This window comes from Zootoca vivipara, chromosome 5, assembly GCF_965207765.1.
Source record: "Zootoca vivipara chromosome 5, rZooViv2.hap1.1, whole genome shotgun sequence".
In the NCBI taxonomy this organism is placed as follows: Eukaryota; Metazoa; Chordata; class Lepidosauria; order Squamata; family Lacertidae; genus Zootoca; species Zootoca vivipara.
Genome location: NC_142588.1, coordinates 62,604,136 through 62,620,273, shown reverse-complemented (window position 1 = coordinate 62,620,273; position 16,138 = coordinate 62,604,136). Strand labels below are relative to the sequence as shown.

General features: G+C 40.3%; 2 protein-coding genes across 5 annotated transcripts in view; one reads left to right on the top strand and one right to left on the bottom strand.

Moving 5' to 3' along the window:
* GPC1 (glypican 1) overlaps positions 1–4,412 on the top strand; it is a 191,280-nt gene extending 186,868 nt beyond the window's left edge. Inside the window, exons 8-9 of the mRNA XM_035132470.3 lie at positions 240–415; positions 1,298–4,412. Coding sequence (XP_034988361.1) covers positions 240–415; positions 1,298–1,518 — 397 coding nt within the window. The 3' untranslated portion in view covers positions 1,519–4,412. The remainder of the gene's footprint in view (positions 1–239; positions 416–1,297) is intronic.
* A 1,432-nt stretch (positions 4,413–5,844) lies between these two features.
* Positions 5,845–16,138, bottom strand: part of ANKMY1 (ankyrin repeat and MYND domain containing 1) — a 31,595-nt gene continuing 21,301 nt past the window's right edge. For all 4 annotated transcript variants that reach the window (XM_088670793.1, XM_035133997.3, XM_088670795.1 and 1 more), the window contains 5 exons: positions 16,019–16,132; positions 14,377–14,542; positions 12,997–13,042; positions 12,333–12,475; positions 5,845–7,163 (listed from right to left, as the gene is read on the bottom strand). In XM_088670793.1, coding sequence (XP_088526919.1) covers positions 6,925–7,163; positions 12,333–12,475; positions 12,997–13,042; positions 14,377–14,542; positions 16,019–16,132 — 708 coding nt within the window. In that variant the 3' untranslated portion in view covers positions 5,845–6,924. The remainder of the gene's footprint in view (positions 7,164–12,332; positions 12,476–12,996; positions 13,043–14,376; positions 14,543–16,018; positions 16,133–16,138) is intronic.

The following is a 16,138-nucleotide window of genomic DNA, read 5'->3' as shown; positions in this document are numbered from 1 at the left end:
ACCGCCGACCTTCTGATCGGCAAGCCCTAGGTTCAGTGGTTTAACCCACAGCGCCATCCGCGTCCCATGTTAGCAGTGTTAGGATGCCTTTAATCAGGGTTGGGGACAGACATAAAGCCAAGATATAGCAGGTGGAGGCAGAGGGCAAGTGGAATTTGTGCCAACGTGTCAAATCAGTTGAGATAATGTTTGATACCCTAAAGTTGGCTTCTTGCATGAACACACATGGCTCTTTGCAGGTATCTTCCAGATGTGATGGGAGACGGACTAGCCAATCAAATCAATAACCCAGAAGTTGAGGTAGACATTACTAAACCAGACATGACTATTCGCCAGCAAATCATGCAGCTGAAGATTATGACAAATCGACTGCGCAACGCATATAATGGGAATGACGTGGATTTTCAGGACACAAGTAAGTACGGAGCTGAGAAAAGGCAACAGTGTTGTGCTGTGGAGGTGGCACAATCTGTATTATGCATACTTATATGATTTATATGATTAGCCGTTGAAAGAAAGCTCTGCAGGATTCCATGTTCAGAAATCAACAGAACATCAAAGAGGTTCAATTCACAATTCTGTTACTCCATACTTAATATAGGGCCAGTGCACAGAAGCAGTGGCAAGTTGGCTGCTGCAAGTGTTGCCCTTATTTGCTGACACCCAAGAACTGGAGTGCAAGAGATCTAGTTAGAAACACTTGGTGTTTTTACTCCTCCCTCCCTAGAGTGCTGGGTGCTACATCCATATCTTTATACAGGCATTCCCAAGACTTGTGCACCTGAGATTACCCAGTGTCTTCCCAGGGTTTCTTCTCCCTATCAGTCCCTAATGCCTCATTTCAGTGGACAAACTCCAGCTTTCCTCTGTCTGTTCAGCAGCAGCAGGGGCTTCAAGCTTGGGAAGATGCTGTAGCTCAAGATGGTAGTTCAAAATATTGCTCCTTTCTGTAATTAGTCCTTAGGAGCCTGTGGGCTCAAGTCCTCTTGTAACTACAGTAACAATGAGAACATGTCCAACTTCGGTTTGCTAAAAATGTGGATTGAAAGGCTCTGCACAGAATTTGGTCCACTCATCCCATTTCCCCCACCAGCTTTTGGGTGGCTTGTTAAATGTGGGCAACATTTAACAAGGGTGAGGTGAGACATACACTCCTGCTTCACTGCGTTCCAAATTCTTCCTTTGCTGTAAATTTGCTTTCACTGGCTTTATGGCAACAGCAATGCGCACATGGTGTGGTTTAATTTGCCAGCTCTTTTGGGACTGCCAAGCTTACTTGAACTTTTGTCTTGCCTAGGTGATGACATTAGCGGCTCTGGAAGCGGCGATAGTTGCATTGACGACATCTGCGGCAAAAAACTGTCCAAGAGCGCTAGCACCAGGCCGCCAGAGACACACCCAATGCCTAAGCAGTCTGGACAAGGTGTTGGTGGAAATAGCAGCAACATACTCTTGCCTTCTTCCTTTCTTTTGCTACTTTCTCTGGCTGCTGTTGCAGCACAGTACCTGCGGCGGTAACTCATTTGCGCAGCCGTGAAAGAGACTGTGGGTGGTTGTGGTCTTAACTTTGCCAAAAATGTGGACTATATTTAATTCATCTTGGCAAAATGAGGGAGATAAAACGTTCTTGATTGTTTGTGATGACCTGGCAGTGCTAGAACTGGTCTTTTCCCCCCTCCCCTTTCTTTTTTGGTCTTCTTTGAATGCTGGGGCCTTCTTTCTTTACCTCTTTTTATTATTAATTTGCCACAACGAGACACTTAGGAGCCTACAACAGATCTTGGCAGATAGGGGTAATAGGTAAAAAGGACAAATGACCCTCAAGGCCACATCATTTTTATTGACTCCAATAAAACACACAAGTATCTCATATTCTTATTTAGCTGTAGCCAAAGATGTGCTACATTTGTTTAAAACAATACACCTTTTTTAATTTAAAAACCTTTCGAGTGCTGTAACAGGGGGGGTCAGTTCATTATTTTCCATTAAGCAAGTGGCAAATGGTCCTTCCTGTATACTAGATTAGCAAAGTGATTATGGTGGAATTTGGAACAAAATTACTTTAATTGGCAAATACCTCTGTTAAAATTAGTGGTTGAAGCCACTTAGTATTTCTCCTACATCTAAATGAATTAAGAGTGAGTTTCAAGTTTTGCATGATCCTTTGAAAGTAGCATTCAAAATTGATTAAATGCAATACAGAATTGTAATATGCAACATTGTGCTAGAAATATGCATGGGGAGATTTCTGTCTGGAAAGCATTGTTTTCAGTTTGAGGCTGAAAAATTTCCCGTTATTAATAGACCAAAGGGATGATGCAAAGAAACTGCTTTGTGTATTAATACTGATCCTGTTAGCCACGCCTGGAGGCGACTTAATTGTTTGGCCCAGGGAACAATCATATACTAGCAAATACCCAGGGAATTTCCGTGGATACAACCTGCCCAAAGTACCACCAATTATGTCGATGGAAAGCAGACCAAAGCCATAGTTTGAGTCACCAAGTCAACCAGCTGCTACCTTATTTCATCTCACATCGGCATAGTTAACCTTATGTTCTCTAGTCCTTGTTTAGTAAAACTGCTTCACTTCAGCTAATTTTCTGATTGCTGCTACATATTTGCCAGGAGTATTGTCTGATATCAAGGTGGATGGGGTTGGAGGAAAGAGGGGCTGTCCAACCACATATCTACACCAACAGATTCACGTATGTATTTCACTGTCAAAACATCTGTGCTTACATAGTTCTCTGCTTTGGGTTCTTTTGGTACAGCCATAAACTATTTTTTTCCCTCTTTCAAAAATATCTAGCATAGAAAGGCCAATCCTATTCATGTTGTTGAATGATAGGAAGCCTTTGACACCATCTTTGCTGTTAATTCACTTTGTTTCATATCATGACTTTCCTTTTAGGACACAGGGATTATGAAAGCATATTTTTTAAAGTTTAATATATAGAGATAGGGGCTTTGCATAAATGTTGAAAACATTTCTTTTCTGCATCAAAGACAAATGCATTTCTTAACGACAGCATTCAAAAAGGCAGAATTACAGAAGCCGCCATCAGTTATAAAACGTGCAGAGTTAGCAGGGAAGCAATTCTAGTACTGTGGCACATGAATTAATGCAAGCAAATTAATTCAAATGAATTATCTTTCCCATTCCCGGCCCTATTTGTTTTTCTACAACACTGGGAGAAATTAATTTCCTAATCACTTCCATCGGTATTGGAGGCTGCCAAAAACATCACCAGAATGTTGAAAATACGCTACTGAAGTCTGATGCCAGAACGAATTTTTTTGCTTCAAAGAGCACCTGATTTTGCACATATTATTTTCAGTCCCTTGTAAGTAGAACAATACACCACCCCACTTTCATTATTGATCTCGTCCATCTATTATATTTATTTTTGTTTTCAGTTTAGGCCATTCTTAATAATTCTGAATACAAATGAGGCGTGAAAAGCAAATATCCTGCCTCCTTTGAACGTTAAGTTCAAATGCCTGGGGGGGGGAGGGGAGAGAATGGAGTGCCACATTCAAATAGCATTATATATGTAGCGTTCTGTTGGTAAAAAATAGAAATGAAATGCTATACACATTGAGGTAAAAATGAAACAGCTGCCATTTCCTTCCACCCCTAATTGAAAATCTTCTGCCAAACTGCTGGAGAGCCGTAAACTCAACACAGTCCTGGGCTCAAACTATGAGAGAAGTAGGGCCCGGTGTGTTTACTCTATTGCTTTTAACTCGGCCTGCCACATGACATCTGAAACAGAAATTGGCTGTGTGAAAATATTTTTTCTAAGAGGAATGTGCAAATAGGGACTGATGGCCCCCGCCCTCCACTTCCCTCCCCAAAGCCTCTCCCTCCCAGCCAACTTGACTTCCCGTATGAGAGCCCAATTGAGGAAAGCATGACATTGGGGAGAGAGGCAATGCTGCAAGGAAGCAGGCTGTGAGGGGGGTGGAAGTTTTCAGCGCTCATTTGCTCAATCCTGATTTTTATACGCAGTTGGGCCATCCCATATTTAAATAACACCTAAGCCCTTTGCAAAGCTGTCAGTCAGAAACCTGTCATGGTTTTTCTTTGTGCCATAATGTCTTTTTCAGTGGAGGGCTGAGGGTCAATAGAGGCTTTAAGAGCACTGATATTTATCATTTACAAATGACAAACAACCTATAATTTTCTGGTGGGCTTGTTAGGGAGTTAAGGTACAAATATATCCAGAGTACACCTTGGCTTTTTTTTTTAACTGCAAAATTAAGATTTATTTCACTTACTGGCATTCTTGGCCATTTATATATTTCTTTTGGTTACCAAGTTCCTGTAACTATCTTGCACTGTTGAACTATGTTCTTTGAATCCTTGTATAAATAAATAAATAAAAAAGGCTGGAGACTTAAATCTATATGAATGTCCCTTGCAACAACATGCTGCTTTATTTCTTCTGTTTTTACCGATTTTCAGAAGGTGCCAGACTAGCATCATGAAAAAGCATTCGTCAACTCGCTGGTGATAATAGCACAAAGAATGATCTGCCATTCCTGTATACTGTTAAAATAGCTACATCTTGATTAGTATTGCTATGCATTTACTCAGAAGCAAGTTTAAATTTTGATGGGCCGTAGTGCTTAGTAAGTGTATTTAGGATAGCACCATTAATGCTGACACTTGACAGCAATGAGCCACCTAGTTACTGTGGTGCGCCAATATGTGATGCCCTTCTAACTCCCTATAACTGAATGTTGTAACCGACAAGACACCAAAATGTATTTTTATCCAGAATGGTGTGACCAGGACAGCAGCCACCTGTGTATGGGCTGGAGTACAGTACAAGAAACACTTGGAGCTCCCACATGGTTTTTCAGTAGTCCCTTTCTTTCCCTCCTTGCCATTCCTGCCTGCCATTCTGAAATTCAAATTGTGCCTGTAATTTCAATTCTGACCACTAGTCAGAGTACAGTATTTAGGATTGGCGTTCAACTGTTAAAGCATGCTTAGTGGTCCAGAGAACCAGAGGAGAGGCACTTCTAGATAAACAGTGCCTACTTGGAAAACAATTGTACACCTGTCCCAATCCATTATGTGGATGGTCTGTGTTGGATTTAGTTGCTCACATCTAGCAGCAGAGATGCAAGTGTGGAAAGAGGTTTATGCACATAAATCTGGTTGGTGTAGACAGGGGTATAACAGCCCTGCAGAGAAAATATGCCTGCAACCAAAACCTGTTCCCAGCACAGCTACCAAGAGGTACTACCTGATTCCTCAGCAGCAGTCTCCTGGCCCCCTCCTCTCCTGCCTCCGAGTCTGAATTTCCCTCTGCCCCAGCTTCTTCCTGCTCACTAAGTCCTGTTGCCTCTTCAGCTTCTGACACCTCCCCCCCATCTTCTCCCTCTGACCACTCATCACCATCCCACCACCAATCCCCTGGCTCTGAGCCTTCTTCATCTTGGGGGGGGGGGTCCCCCAGGCTGGGGTCTCCCAACACTCCTCTGCATCCAGCCAATCCACGCCACAAAGGCCTCAGCAACATGTTATATAAATTGCATCTCCATCACTTATACACAAATAAACAAGCAACCAGGCAAACTGCCATCCCAAACGAGGATGAATTGCCAATCTGTAATGCCATTAAATAAAGATATATATGGATTTAAATTGTCTGAATGCTATCAAGCAGATGAAGCAGCCTGGCTCATAGCAATCCGATGTGTTCGCTGGGTTGAACATGGGCTAGAACGCAATTATTTCACATGAAACAGCACGCATATAGAACATTTGATATAAACATGCCTTGTAGTCCTTCATTTAAATTCACTACAAAAACGAGGAGGAAATGGTATTTCAGAATTATTTTTATTGTGCAATATTTAAAACCAGTTGTCAGACACACACAAAAAAATCAGGTCACAGATTCTTCCATTTAACAATGTAGTATAGGGACCACATATCAGTGAAATCAGTGGTAAGCATAATAACTCTGTAGTCTATTGTGGCTGACCTTTTCATGTCTGGCACCTGCCGAGCCTTCCAACCCACCTCTAAAAAAATTTCCACTGACTGCAATAGGATCTGTAACAGTGCAGGTCACTAATACAGTTGCTGAGGTACCTCTCAAACAGAGTCCACAATTTCAACTCAATCACTTAAACTAATACTACTGAATGATATTGGGATCAATTCTATACTCTCCTATTAACGTCAACAGGTAATCTGGGCCAGATTCTTCCACTTTGTTCCCTCAGATTCCACAGCTTGAGTCAGTAAATGCTCACTGGATTAAGGACTGGAACCCGAGTTTGCTTCCCCGTTTATTGGACCAGCTGCATTTATCTCCCTACTAATTGTACATGTGTGAAAGATTTCATCCCACACATTTCCTACTGCTGCCAGTTCTTAGAACAAAAAGACCACCATAGGCAAAGGCTCTGGTCTGTGAAGCCTAAATTGCTTTAAAAGACTACTTTCCACTGAGAACACACAATTGGCAGGCAAAAGTCCTATTGCCACCAGGTAGAAACAAACTAAAGCCCTTTATGTCTGGAACAAGAAGGCACTAGCTGAAAAGCAAGCAGGTTTTTACCCTCTTGCTGCCACTGTGTCGCACCTCCAGGAGATCTACCAGCTAATCCCAAATCAAAGTGTTTTGAACTGTTTATTTATTTTTGTATTCTTTAAATGTGAAAAACTTTGGTTTTATGTTTGTATAGAAGAACTGACCTTGGAAAGATAGAGATATTTCACTACTACGTCCACGTTACCCAACCTCACTTTAAATAATGTAAGCGGGTTTCAGTACTGACACAAGAATGCAAAGTTCCTTTGATTATATCTTCCAGCGCCCTTTTCCCCCATCCTCCCTTATTAGCATTTTTCACATCAAATTACAGCTGAGCTGTACCAGTAAAAGTTAGAAGCATTTAAATGTAACTATAGTTCCCAGTATAAGGGAGATCTGCATGGCTGCTGCTCTTCTCAGGGTGTTTTGACACTGCCTCTTTCAGTTGTCTTGTCGCATCTTTCAATTGCTTCTTCTTCTTTTTCTCCTCCTCTTCTCTTCTACGTCTGGCTCTTTCATTCTCTCCCTCTTTGCCTTCCTTCTTCCTTCTGGTTGAAGCCTCTTTGCCCTTCTGAATCCGACCAGACCTGGTTATCCGCACTGGCAAAAAAGTACAGAAACATATATGTTACATTAATTTTATAACAAACCCATGCAAGAATGCAGTGAATTGCCAAAGGTGGAACTGAAATAATTATTCAATGTGTTTTTAATCACTGCCCACTAGTGGGCTTTTAGATAGGTTACTCTGTGAAATTCCTGCTACAATTGTGTATTGAGTTCCTCTCCAATTTCAGTCACTGAAATTCAGTCTCCTGCCCATGGTGGCAAAATGTTTCAAAGAAAGAGGGCAGACGGGATCCATAAAGGTGTTCGTCTATTTAGTCATCTGCATCTTTTTCTGCCTTCATCCCTTTCTGCAGAAATTGAGCAGCTCAGAATAACAGGATTGGGGGGGGGATACAAAAGGGCACAAGGCAAAACAGTATCACACAGTGGTACCTCGACTTACGAAGACGATCCGTTCCGCGGCCATCTTCGTTTCTCGAAGCGCCTGTTCTGCGCATGCACGAAGCGCGATTTTGCGCTTCTGCGCATGCGCCGACCGCGCACACCGCTTCTGCACAGCGAAAAGACTTCCAGGGTTGTCGACTTCGGAAGTCGAAACCTTAGGAAGTTGAGTCGTTCGGTTGTCAAGAAAATGGGAAGGAAAGGCGTGTTGCAGTGGGGAAGGGAGGCGCTAACATTGCACAGAAAATGAGTTCTTGCCTAACAACTGACATTTGCTAACAACTACACTGACCTATTGTCTGATCATTGTTTGACTGAGTTTTCTCTATTCTCAATACCAACAAAGCAGGAGCAACAGATACATGAGCAGAACAGCAAGAAATGCAGTTTTTGCAAACATTTGTACCACTACTGAAAGGTGTCCCTCCTTTGGGAAATAATCTTTCAGAGAATGCTGGTAAAGGAACAAAAGTGTTCAGGAAACCCTGAATAGGTTTGATTGTCCTCATCTTCCCCATTGGCTGGGATCACCCAGGAGACAATTCCTTGAAGCAGTATGTTCACTCTCAGTTTTGTTTGCCCTCAGAAATAAGTACACATAGCAAAATTTGACTAGTTACACAGCACATTGTGTTTTGCGAGTTCATTATGTGATTCTTGATTGGCTGAAATCCTGTAGTGGACGAGAATGAAGTCCTGGGCAAATAAAACAATGAACCTGAAGCAGCCGTTGATTAGAAGTTCCACGACTACCAAACAGACATGAAAAATGGAGAAGGGTCTCGCTGGCAGGGTTTTTTCTCATGCAATTTTCCTATTGCCTCTGAAAGCACTGGTTGTACACATACCTCCCTCCACAGAAACAAGCAAACATTTGGCATCACCCTACTGGAAATGTATATTGTGACAAAGCATACACCCTAGCTCATCCCCCCCCCCCAAGCGTAACAGCATTTGTCTGTCTTATGCTATCTAGCAAAATCTAGCTTCCCTCCCACCCAGTTTTTAAAAAGACATTTGCATTGTCCATTCTAACCTAAAGAGTTGTATGGATTTATAAAGCAGAGTTCCCTCACCCGACCGCACTCACATTCCCACCAATTCAATGTAAAGAAGACAGTGTATGTTCATGAATAACAGCAGCAACAGAGAGAAAATACACTGGAAGGATTGTAGGATTGTAATGTACTTTAGCTATAATGGCATTTTATTCATATATTTATATATTTAGATACTGCTTATATGCCAATATGGCTTCTAAGCAGTTTACAACTATAAAATCAATACATAGTTAAAATACACAAAAACAATTCTATTGGGGCATTAAAACATCCTTAATTAAAATTAATTAAATTAAAATATAAAAATATACAATAAAAAGCAACTAAAGAAGGAAATAATATATTTTAATATTATAAATTATATTTACAATATACATGTATGCCCCAACTTATTCAAGCAATGTTCATGGCAGCTTACACTATAAAAAACATTAATAAACGTACCAACCATTTAAAAAAAATTTGAAAAGCAGGAACTAGGCTATAGCAATTAAACCAATAAACAACAATAATAAGCAGCCCCAGAATCTTAGCAAAAAAGAAAATCAGCAGCTGATTGTTACAATTACTGACCATGGAAAACAAAAACAAAAACAAAATAACAGATTAATAGTGACTGCTTACTTACCATCCAAATCACTTTCTTCTTCTTCCTCACAAAAATCAGCTGTAGAGTTATCATCTTTTGCAGCAATAAAACAAGGTGTAAAGACATTTCAGAATGTTCAACATTAAGACAACATTATGAACGCCTCAAAAGAATTGTGCCTTCCATGGAAGTGCTAGCTACAAGTAACTTCTATAGTGTAAAAATAAATGATGAGATTTAATTTATTGCAATGATAGAATTAACAAAGGATTGTGATCCATTTACATATATTCATAAAGTGTACATGCTTCCACTTTAGCAATCATTTCAACATATATTGCATGCCAAACAGAAATTACAGTTTTGTCTTTACATAAATGGTTTTCTTAAGACTACATTCACATGAACAGTCAGTTCAGTTCAATGTACCTTAACGTATCTAAACTCCAGCTGTGTTCTCTGAGAGGAAGTTAAGGTGAAGCAGGAGCAAGAATATTCTTCAAAAAGAGAAATGCAGAATTCCACCCCAGAATTGTTTGTGGAAATGTTTGTTTCTGACTCATCCCTCTCTAGAAATCAAAGCCAATTGAGAACTCTGGGGTGTCACCTCTTGACTGATTGAACGTGGGAATGTACCCATGTATATAATGTGGAAGCGAGCGGCACAGATATCCCTTCCTGCTAATAAGTAACACTGTTCAACGGTTTTCATGTGAATGTACCCTCAGGTTTTCTGCAATTGACATCAATGATCACTGGAAATTCTACAAATGAAAATCAGCAGCTACAATTAAAAAAAATCACTACCAATGATCTATTCATCTTCACTTAAACCACATCCTATTGGCTAGAAGAACTGAAGTGGAACTTTATGTCCTATCCAATCAGTGATCTGTTCTGTATGACAGAGATCTCACTGTATTATCCAGCCTGGTTCAATGAGGGAAATGCTGTTCACTGCAAAACAGTGTTCAAAAATTTCTCATCCATGGAAGCACCATTCTGTATCCCTATACTGAGAAATAACACTGTAGGTGGTGTTTGTAGTGAATGTTCCCATGGAGCACTTTATAAATAGTATTTATTTTCCAACTTCCTTTGTTAAGTGGCCTGATATTGCATCTGTCCGAGGCTCATGGTTTCAAATGTAACTAAATTTGATATGAATCACATCCCTGATTTTCAAACTGTTTGATGAACGTTTGGTCCAATTCTTTGTGGGCAAAAGATCCGCAACCATTTGGCAAGTTTAGCATAAGCAAAGCAATATTAGATTGCACAGTGTTGTCCAGCATGTGGAAGCCTTTATTGATATTATCTATGGCATCTATTTTTTCTGTAGAGAAAGAGGAAGTCAGTATCTTCTCAGACTTTCTTTCCCACTACCTATAGACAGAGAATTTCTGATGTTTAAAATTAACATATCCTGAGTTCAGTCTCTAGTAGTTTGGGAAAATCTTAGCCATGCTTGCTCCTTTCAAATGTGTCAAGTTCTTAAAGGCCAGATCTCTTCATCCCTCTTCAATCCTAAATAAGGATTTTTATTTTATTTTTTCATCACATCAGCAAAACGTAAACAAAAAAAGTATTTCAAAAAGACCTGAATGGTATCCTTTATGGGGGGAAACAATGGTTAAACGCACATCATATTCGTATATAGAATTCTTTGCTTCTAGGTCCTCTTTGCGGTAGCAGAAATCTTCTTCTTGCTCCAGTTCAAATCAATGAGTCTTCACCACCTTTTGTGGCCATTCTCTTATCAATCTTCTACTTAACTTTCAAGTCCAAGTGTTCCAGGAGTTGAGCTATGATAAATAAAGCCATCTGTCTTCACCACCTATGTGCTGTAGCCATGACTTTTTGTGCAGTACCTCAGCCAAAATGTCATGTCACTCTGCATACTATCAGTCTCTCTCTTCAGTCCTAGTCTAGACTCTTGCACGCCATAATTTCCAAAATCCAGTACATTTCAGTCACATTTGAATCAAACATAGGAAATAAAATAATTCCCTCTTAACAGCAAAGTTGGCAATACTTCATGTTATTTCCAGTTGGACAGCAAAACGGGAGCTCAACAGTTCCAACATATACTGTAACATTCTCTTAAAGGTTCCTGCATTTTCCTGTACAAAAACGCTGGGTTTTTTAAAAAAAATAAATGTGAATTCTGATCTTGATCCAGTACCAGCAGACCTGTACATACACACACAGGTATTTCTTTCATAGCAGAGATAAAATTCATACTTGCTGATCTTTGTTTTTTGCCCATTGTGACTCAAATAATAGGTTCAAAATTCCAGGCAATTGTTCACTTGTCTTCCCAAATAGAGTTGTTTCTTGCAAGGATGGGTACACGAGCTGATTTTTGAAGAAAAGAAATTACCGGTACTTGAATAAAACCAGATTATTTTCTGCAGCATTTCAACTCACTCCTTTTCACAGAGAATTATACATCCTTCCATTCCAGAATCAATCAATCAATCAATTTGGGGAAGGTCTGTAGCTCAGTGGTACAGCATCTGCTTTGTATGAAGAAGACCCCAAGTTTGATCCCTGGCATCTCCAGGTAGGAATGGGAATGTCCTCTGCCACAGACCCTGGAGAGCCACTGCCAGTCTTTGGAGACAGTCCTGAGGGAGATGAACCAATTGATCTGCTTCGACATCAGATAGCCTCCTTTGTATGACACAATTCAGAATGAGCTGCGGAGCCTATATACTGCAGTAACTTATCTGGCAAAGTCAACGTCTACTCTTTTATGACACCCTAGAAGTACACTGTGAAAGAACACCATATTGCAGGTGCATAATGAAGAACCTCCATGGAACAGTACAGTCTATTATCCTTTACAGTTACTGACAAATTGTATTGGTTACAAAACTTGTAAAGAGATGCATCGTGTTTCCAAATCAGTAAGTTAGAAAAAAAAACCCACAAAAATGTAATGCCAAAGTTCACTTTTCAAAAATCCACACACACAGGTTGGGAATAAGTATAAGGCTCTTTGTGATACTAGCAGATCTTATGATGCTCCTATACTTACTAGTCTCTTGTTTTTACCGTTGTGAATACACCTTGCTTTGCCCACAACCAGACAAATCAACCTACCTTGGAAACATTCTCTCTTATGGCGCTCATTCCAAGCCCTCACTTTACAAGTCTTGCTGCAGGTGAAGATCTCGAAACAGCGTGTGCATACTGAGAGGTTCACACCAACTGATCGCCCACATTGGTAGCAATATTTAAAGACTCTGCAAAAGAGAAATTATGTGGAAGTCAACATCTGTGATATTTGTATAAGTTACCTTGTTGGGATGGACATAGCAAGTAATTATGCGGCTAAGAAAGGCGTTGTTGAGAATTTATTTACTTACATTTGGATTTCTAGTACTACCCTTATCACAAACGTCTTAGACTCACTCTGCTGCAAACTCACACTCTCAATTAAGCACCTGCAAGTCTTAAAAGAACTGTCTGTTTCTTCAACACAAATACTGTCTATAGGCAACTGGCCCAAATGCCAATGTTCCAGTTTATTGAATGTTTTTTTTCCCAACTGGTAGTTTCACACCACTTTGGGAGTTGGCTGCAAAACTGTGTTAACAGATAATCATAGTAAATTAACTGAGCACTACATGTACAGGGGCGCTTACATTGGCTTATTCAAGTGGGTCCAATGGAGAGAGAGAAACATTGCAAGACAGCGCGCCGTATAGACTTCTGTAAGCTAATATGGACAGGGTGAATTTACATTTTTATATGCTGATCTTACCTGGGTGCATCTCCTTCCATTGCTACCACAACAGATCTCTTTCTTCCTGCACAACAACAGACACGCAAATGGAGATATTAAAGGCTTTTTTTTACCTAAAGCCAGAGCGTGTATACAATTGAAAACAATTACTAATGTTTCAAATATCTCAGAATTCAATGAGTTCCTTTCATCGATTGTTTCCTTCCTTATTTATTTCCTTACCAAAATTTTCTATCACTTGTTCGTTAAATATATATATATATTATTTTAAAAAATAGTTAAAAACAGGTATTTTAAAATATCCAAAAAGAAAACGCATGTAACTTGCGCATATGTGGACAGGCTTGCGTAAAGAAAACTATTTTAAGCAGGCGCCAAAAAGAGAACAGGAAAAAACTACCAAACAGAGAAAATGCATAAAGGATAAGGACCGTGACTACTGTAGTGACCACTGTAGTGTTGAGGCTACACCAGCAATAGCAGGAAATGTTAGGAAGTACCCCTTAAATCCAGCTTTGGGTCTAAGAACAGCAGCCTGCACCTGAGAAGGGAAGTTCTGGCCTGGAGTGGCAAGGAGAGAACATCCATTACAGTAACTCAGACAGGGCACGCTCAGACAAGCTGAGTTGCAACCCTTCCTACTAAAGGCTCTGATTACTATCTTTTTCACTATAAATATTGGCTATCCTCTCTTATCACTTGTAAATTTAATTTAAAGTTAAAGAAAAGAGAATTGGACTCCTCCTGGAAATGTTAAACCAAGATATGATCACCTAACTGTCACTCTTCCCTTCTCCCCCATGCCCATATAATTAAGCCATGGTCTCCTACCAGTAAGAAGCAAAAAAAATGTTAATCCCTTTTCTCCAACTCACCTGCACAGAATAAAGATGCATTTTAAAGCCATTTTGGCAGCGATTTGGGACTCCGATTGTGATTCTTCCATTGGAGGGGGTTAGACTAGATGACCCACTGGGTCCCTTCCAACTTTACAGTTCTATGATCCTACCGCCTCCACTTTCCCTGCCCAAATTTACTGCATCCTTGTTTTTCTACATGTTTTCGGGCATGTTTTTAAAATGACATATATAGTTACTATTAATTTCAAACTCTATTATTCAACCTATTCTTATTGTGCCGTTCATCGATTCTGTCTTAACATTATTAGCAAATATGCCAATTCCTTTTTAGTGCAATAAAATTACTCTTGATTTAGCTTCATTGTCCATCCTTGTTCGCCCTTGGGGTGCCAAATTCTGGAGTGCATTCAAGTCTCAGTGTCAAAAGATCAAAAAAAAAGAGGAGTGTAAGGATTGAATGTGAAAATTCAAAGCTTACAAGCAAACTGCAGGTTCCTAAAAATATTGTTATACTTCCAAAGGTTTCGCTTGGACTCACCATATTTGAGTCTTCGAAGTTCCTCTCTATCCCACTGTTTTTCTCTCGACGTGACGCACTCTCGAAGCCGTTCACTGAGGTACTCCAATAACTTTTTACGACTGGAGAAGGTTTCCCGCTCCGTTGGCGATAGGGCATGGTACGGCGTATGGAGCATTCTCTTATCCTGCAAAACACAAACGCCCACAAGATGCCAGCGAGGAAGCAGATCTGTACCTTCCCAAAAATCTACTTCCTTGTTATATTTGCAGGGAATGCGCGAGAATGTTGGCACAGGAAAACCACTATGACACCAGTAAGACTGGCATTAAAACACCCTGTAAAATTGACAGTGAAAGAGGCTGCCTTGGAGGGGGGGGGCTCTCCTTCACTGGAGGAGAGACCGGACGGCCATTTGTCAGGGATGCTAAAGTTGCATCCTACATTGAACAGAGCACTGCTCTGGATGACCTCCAAGGTACCTTCCAACTCTATGACTCTATTTTTTGTAAATTATTTTAAAGTGTTACAAAAGCATCCCCGGAGTCTCCTGTGATCCCTCCTTCCAAAGAAACTGAAGCTCGGAGAAGTTCTGCTCCTGGAACTTCCATACCACTTGGGAAGCGGAGCATACGTAACAGAACTTAAAAGCCCCCAGCCAGACATCACCAAGTGCATGGGGCTCTGTAACTGCTGTGCCCTTATTGCTCAGTGGTGATGTCTAGATTACTTGCAGAATAGGCAGGTTTGTTGAAGAAAAGAGGCTTCCAGCCTTTCGACCACTTTCTGGTGGATGGAGCAGTCCCCAAGAATACAGACATTGGCCAACCCTGCCCTATTCCCTAGCTCAGGAAACACAACAGCCAACTCCAAAAAAAAAAAAAAAGCAAAAATCCAACACTTCCTCTTATCCTTACTTTACTATGTCATTTAAAAGCAGCAAGGACTTATGGGGGCTCTTCTTTTCACAACCACATGTAACTTGGAAGCAAGTTTCAGGAACAGCAAATTATAAAGATAGACAAATGTATATAGCTTTTTATATAATTATAAATATTGAGAAATAAATACACACACATACAGAGAGAGAGGTGTATATATATGCATGTTGACGGAGAACAAAAGACATGTTCACACATAGGAAAGAAATGTACATGCAGCTTGAGTTGCACTTGCTTTCCTCGTAGTCATTTCCATCTGCACTGCTCTGCTAAATAAGTGGTACTCCTAATGCAAATAGGAACTCTAAAACAGTTAAACTTGCCCTCCTCCATACCTGCTATCATCCCCCCAGCCAGCAGCCGTTATCTGCATTTTAAAGAACACGTACAGTAAATGCAAGTATGTTCTTCATGTCACATTAGGTTGGTCCTGAAAATCACTTTTTATCACCTCTGATCTTGTAAGCTGATTGCTACTAATAATAATTTAAAGGGAACCTTGCGATCAAGTGTGAATTCATTTTCTTTCCAAAGGCAATGTCTGATCAAAATCTCTGTAAATCTTTGTGGAAGTAAAAGGTCAATGGTAAGATAAATTTGAGTTCTAAGGAAAATGAGAACAGATGCTAGAGCAATCTGTGGCACTTGGCATTGATTTCTTTTGTCAATTATAGCAGCAACGTTCACATATTTTTAACATGCTCAAGGCACTGAAAAGATACCTGATAGATTCTGAAATGTGCATAGTCCACCACTGTTCCCACTGCAGTTCTTGTCTCATCCCCAATAGTAATTGGCATCAACATGTCTGCACCTCCTGCTATTAGAGAATTAATCTGGGG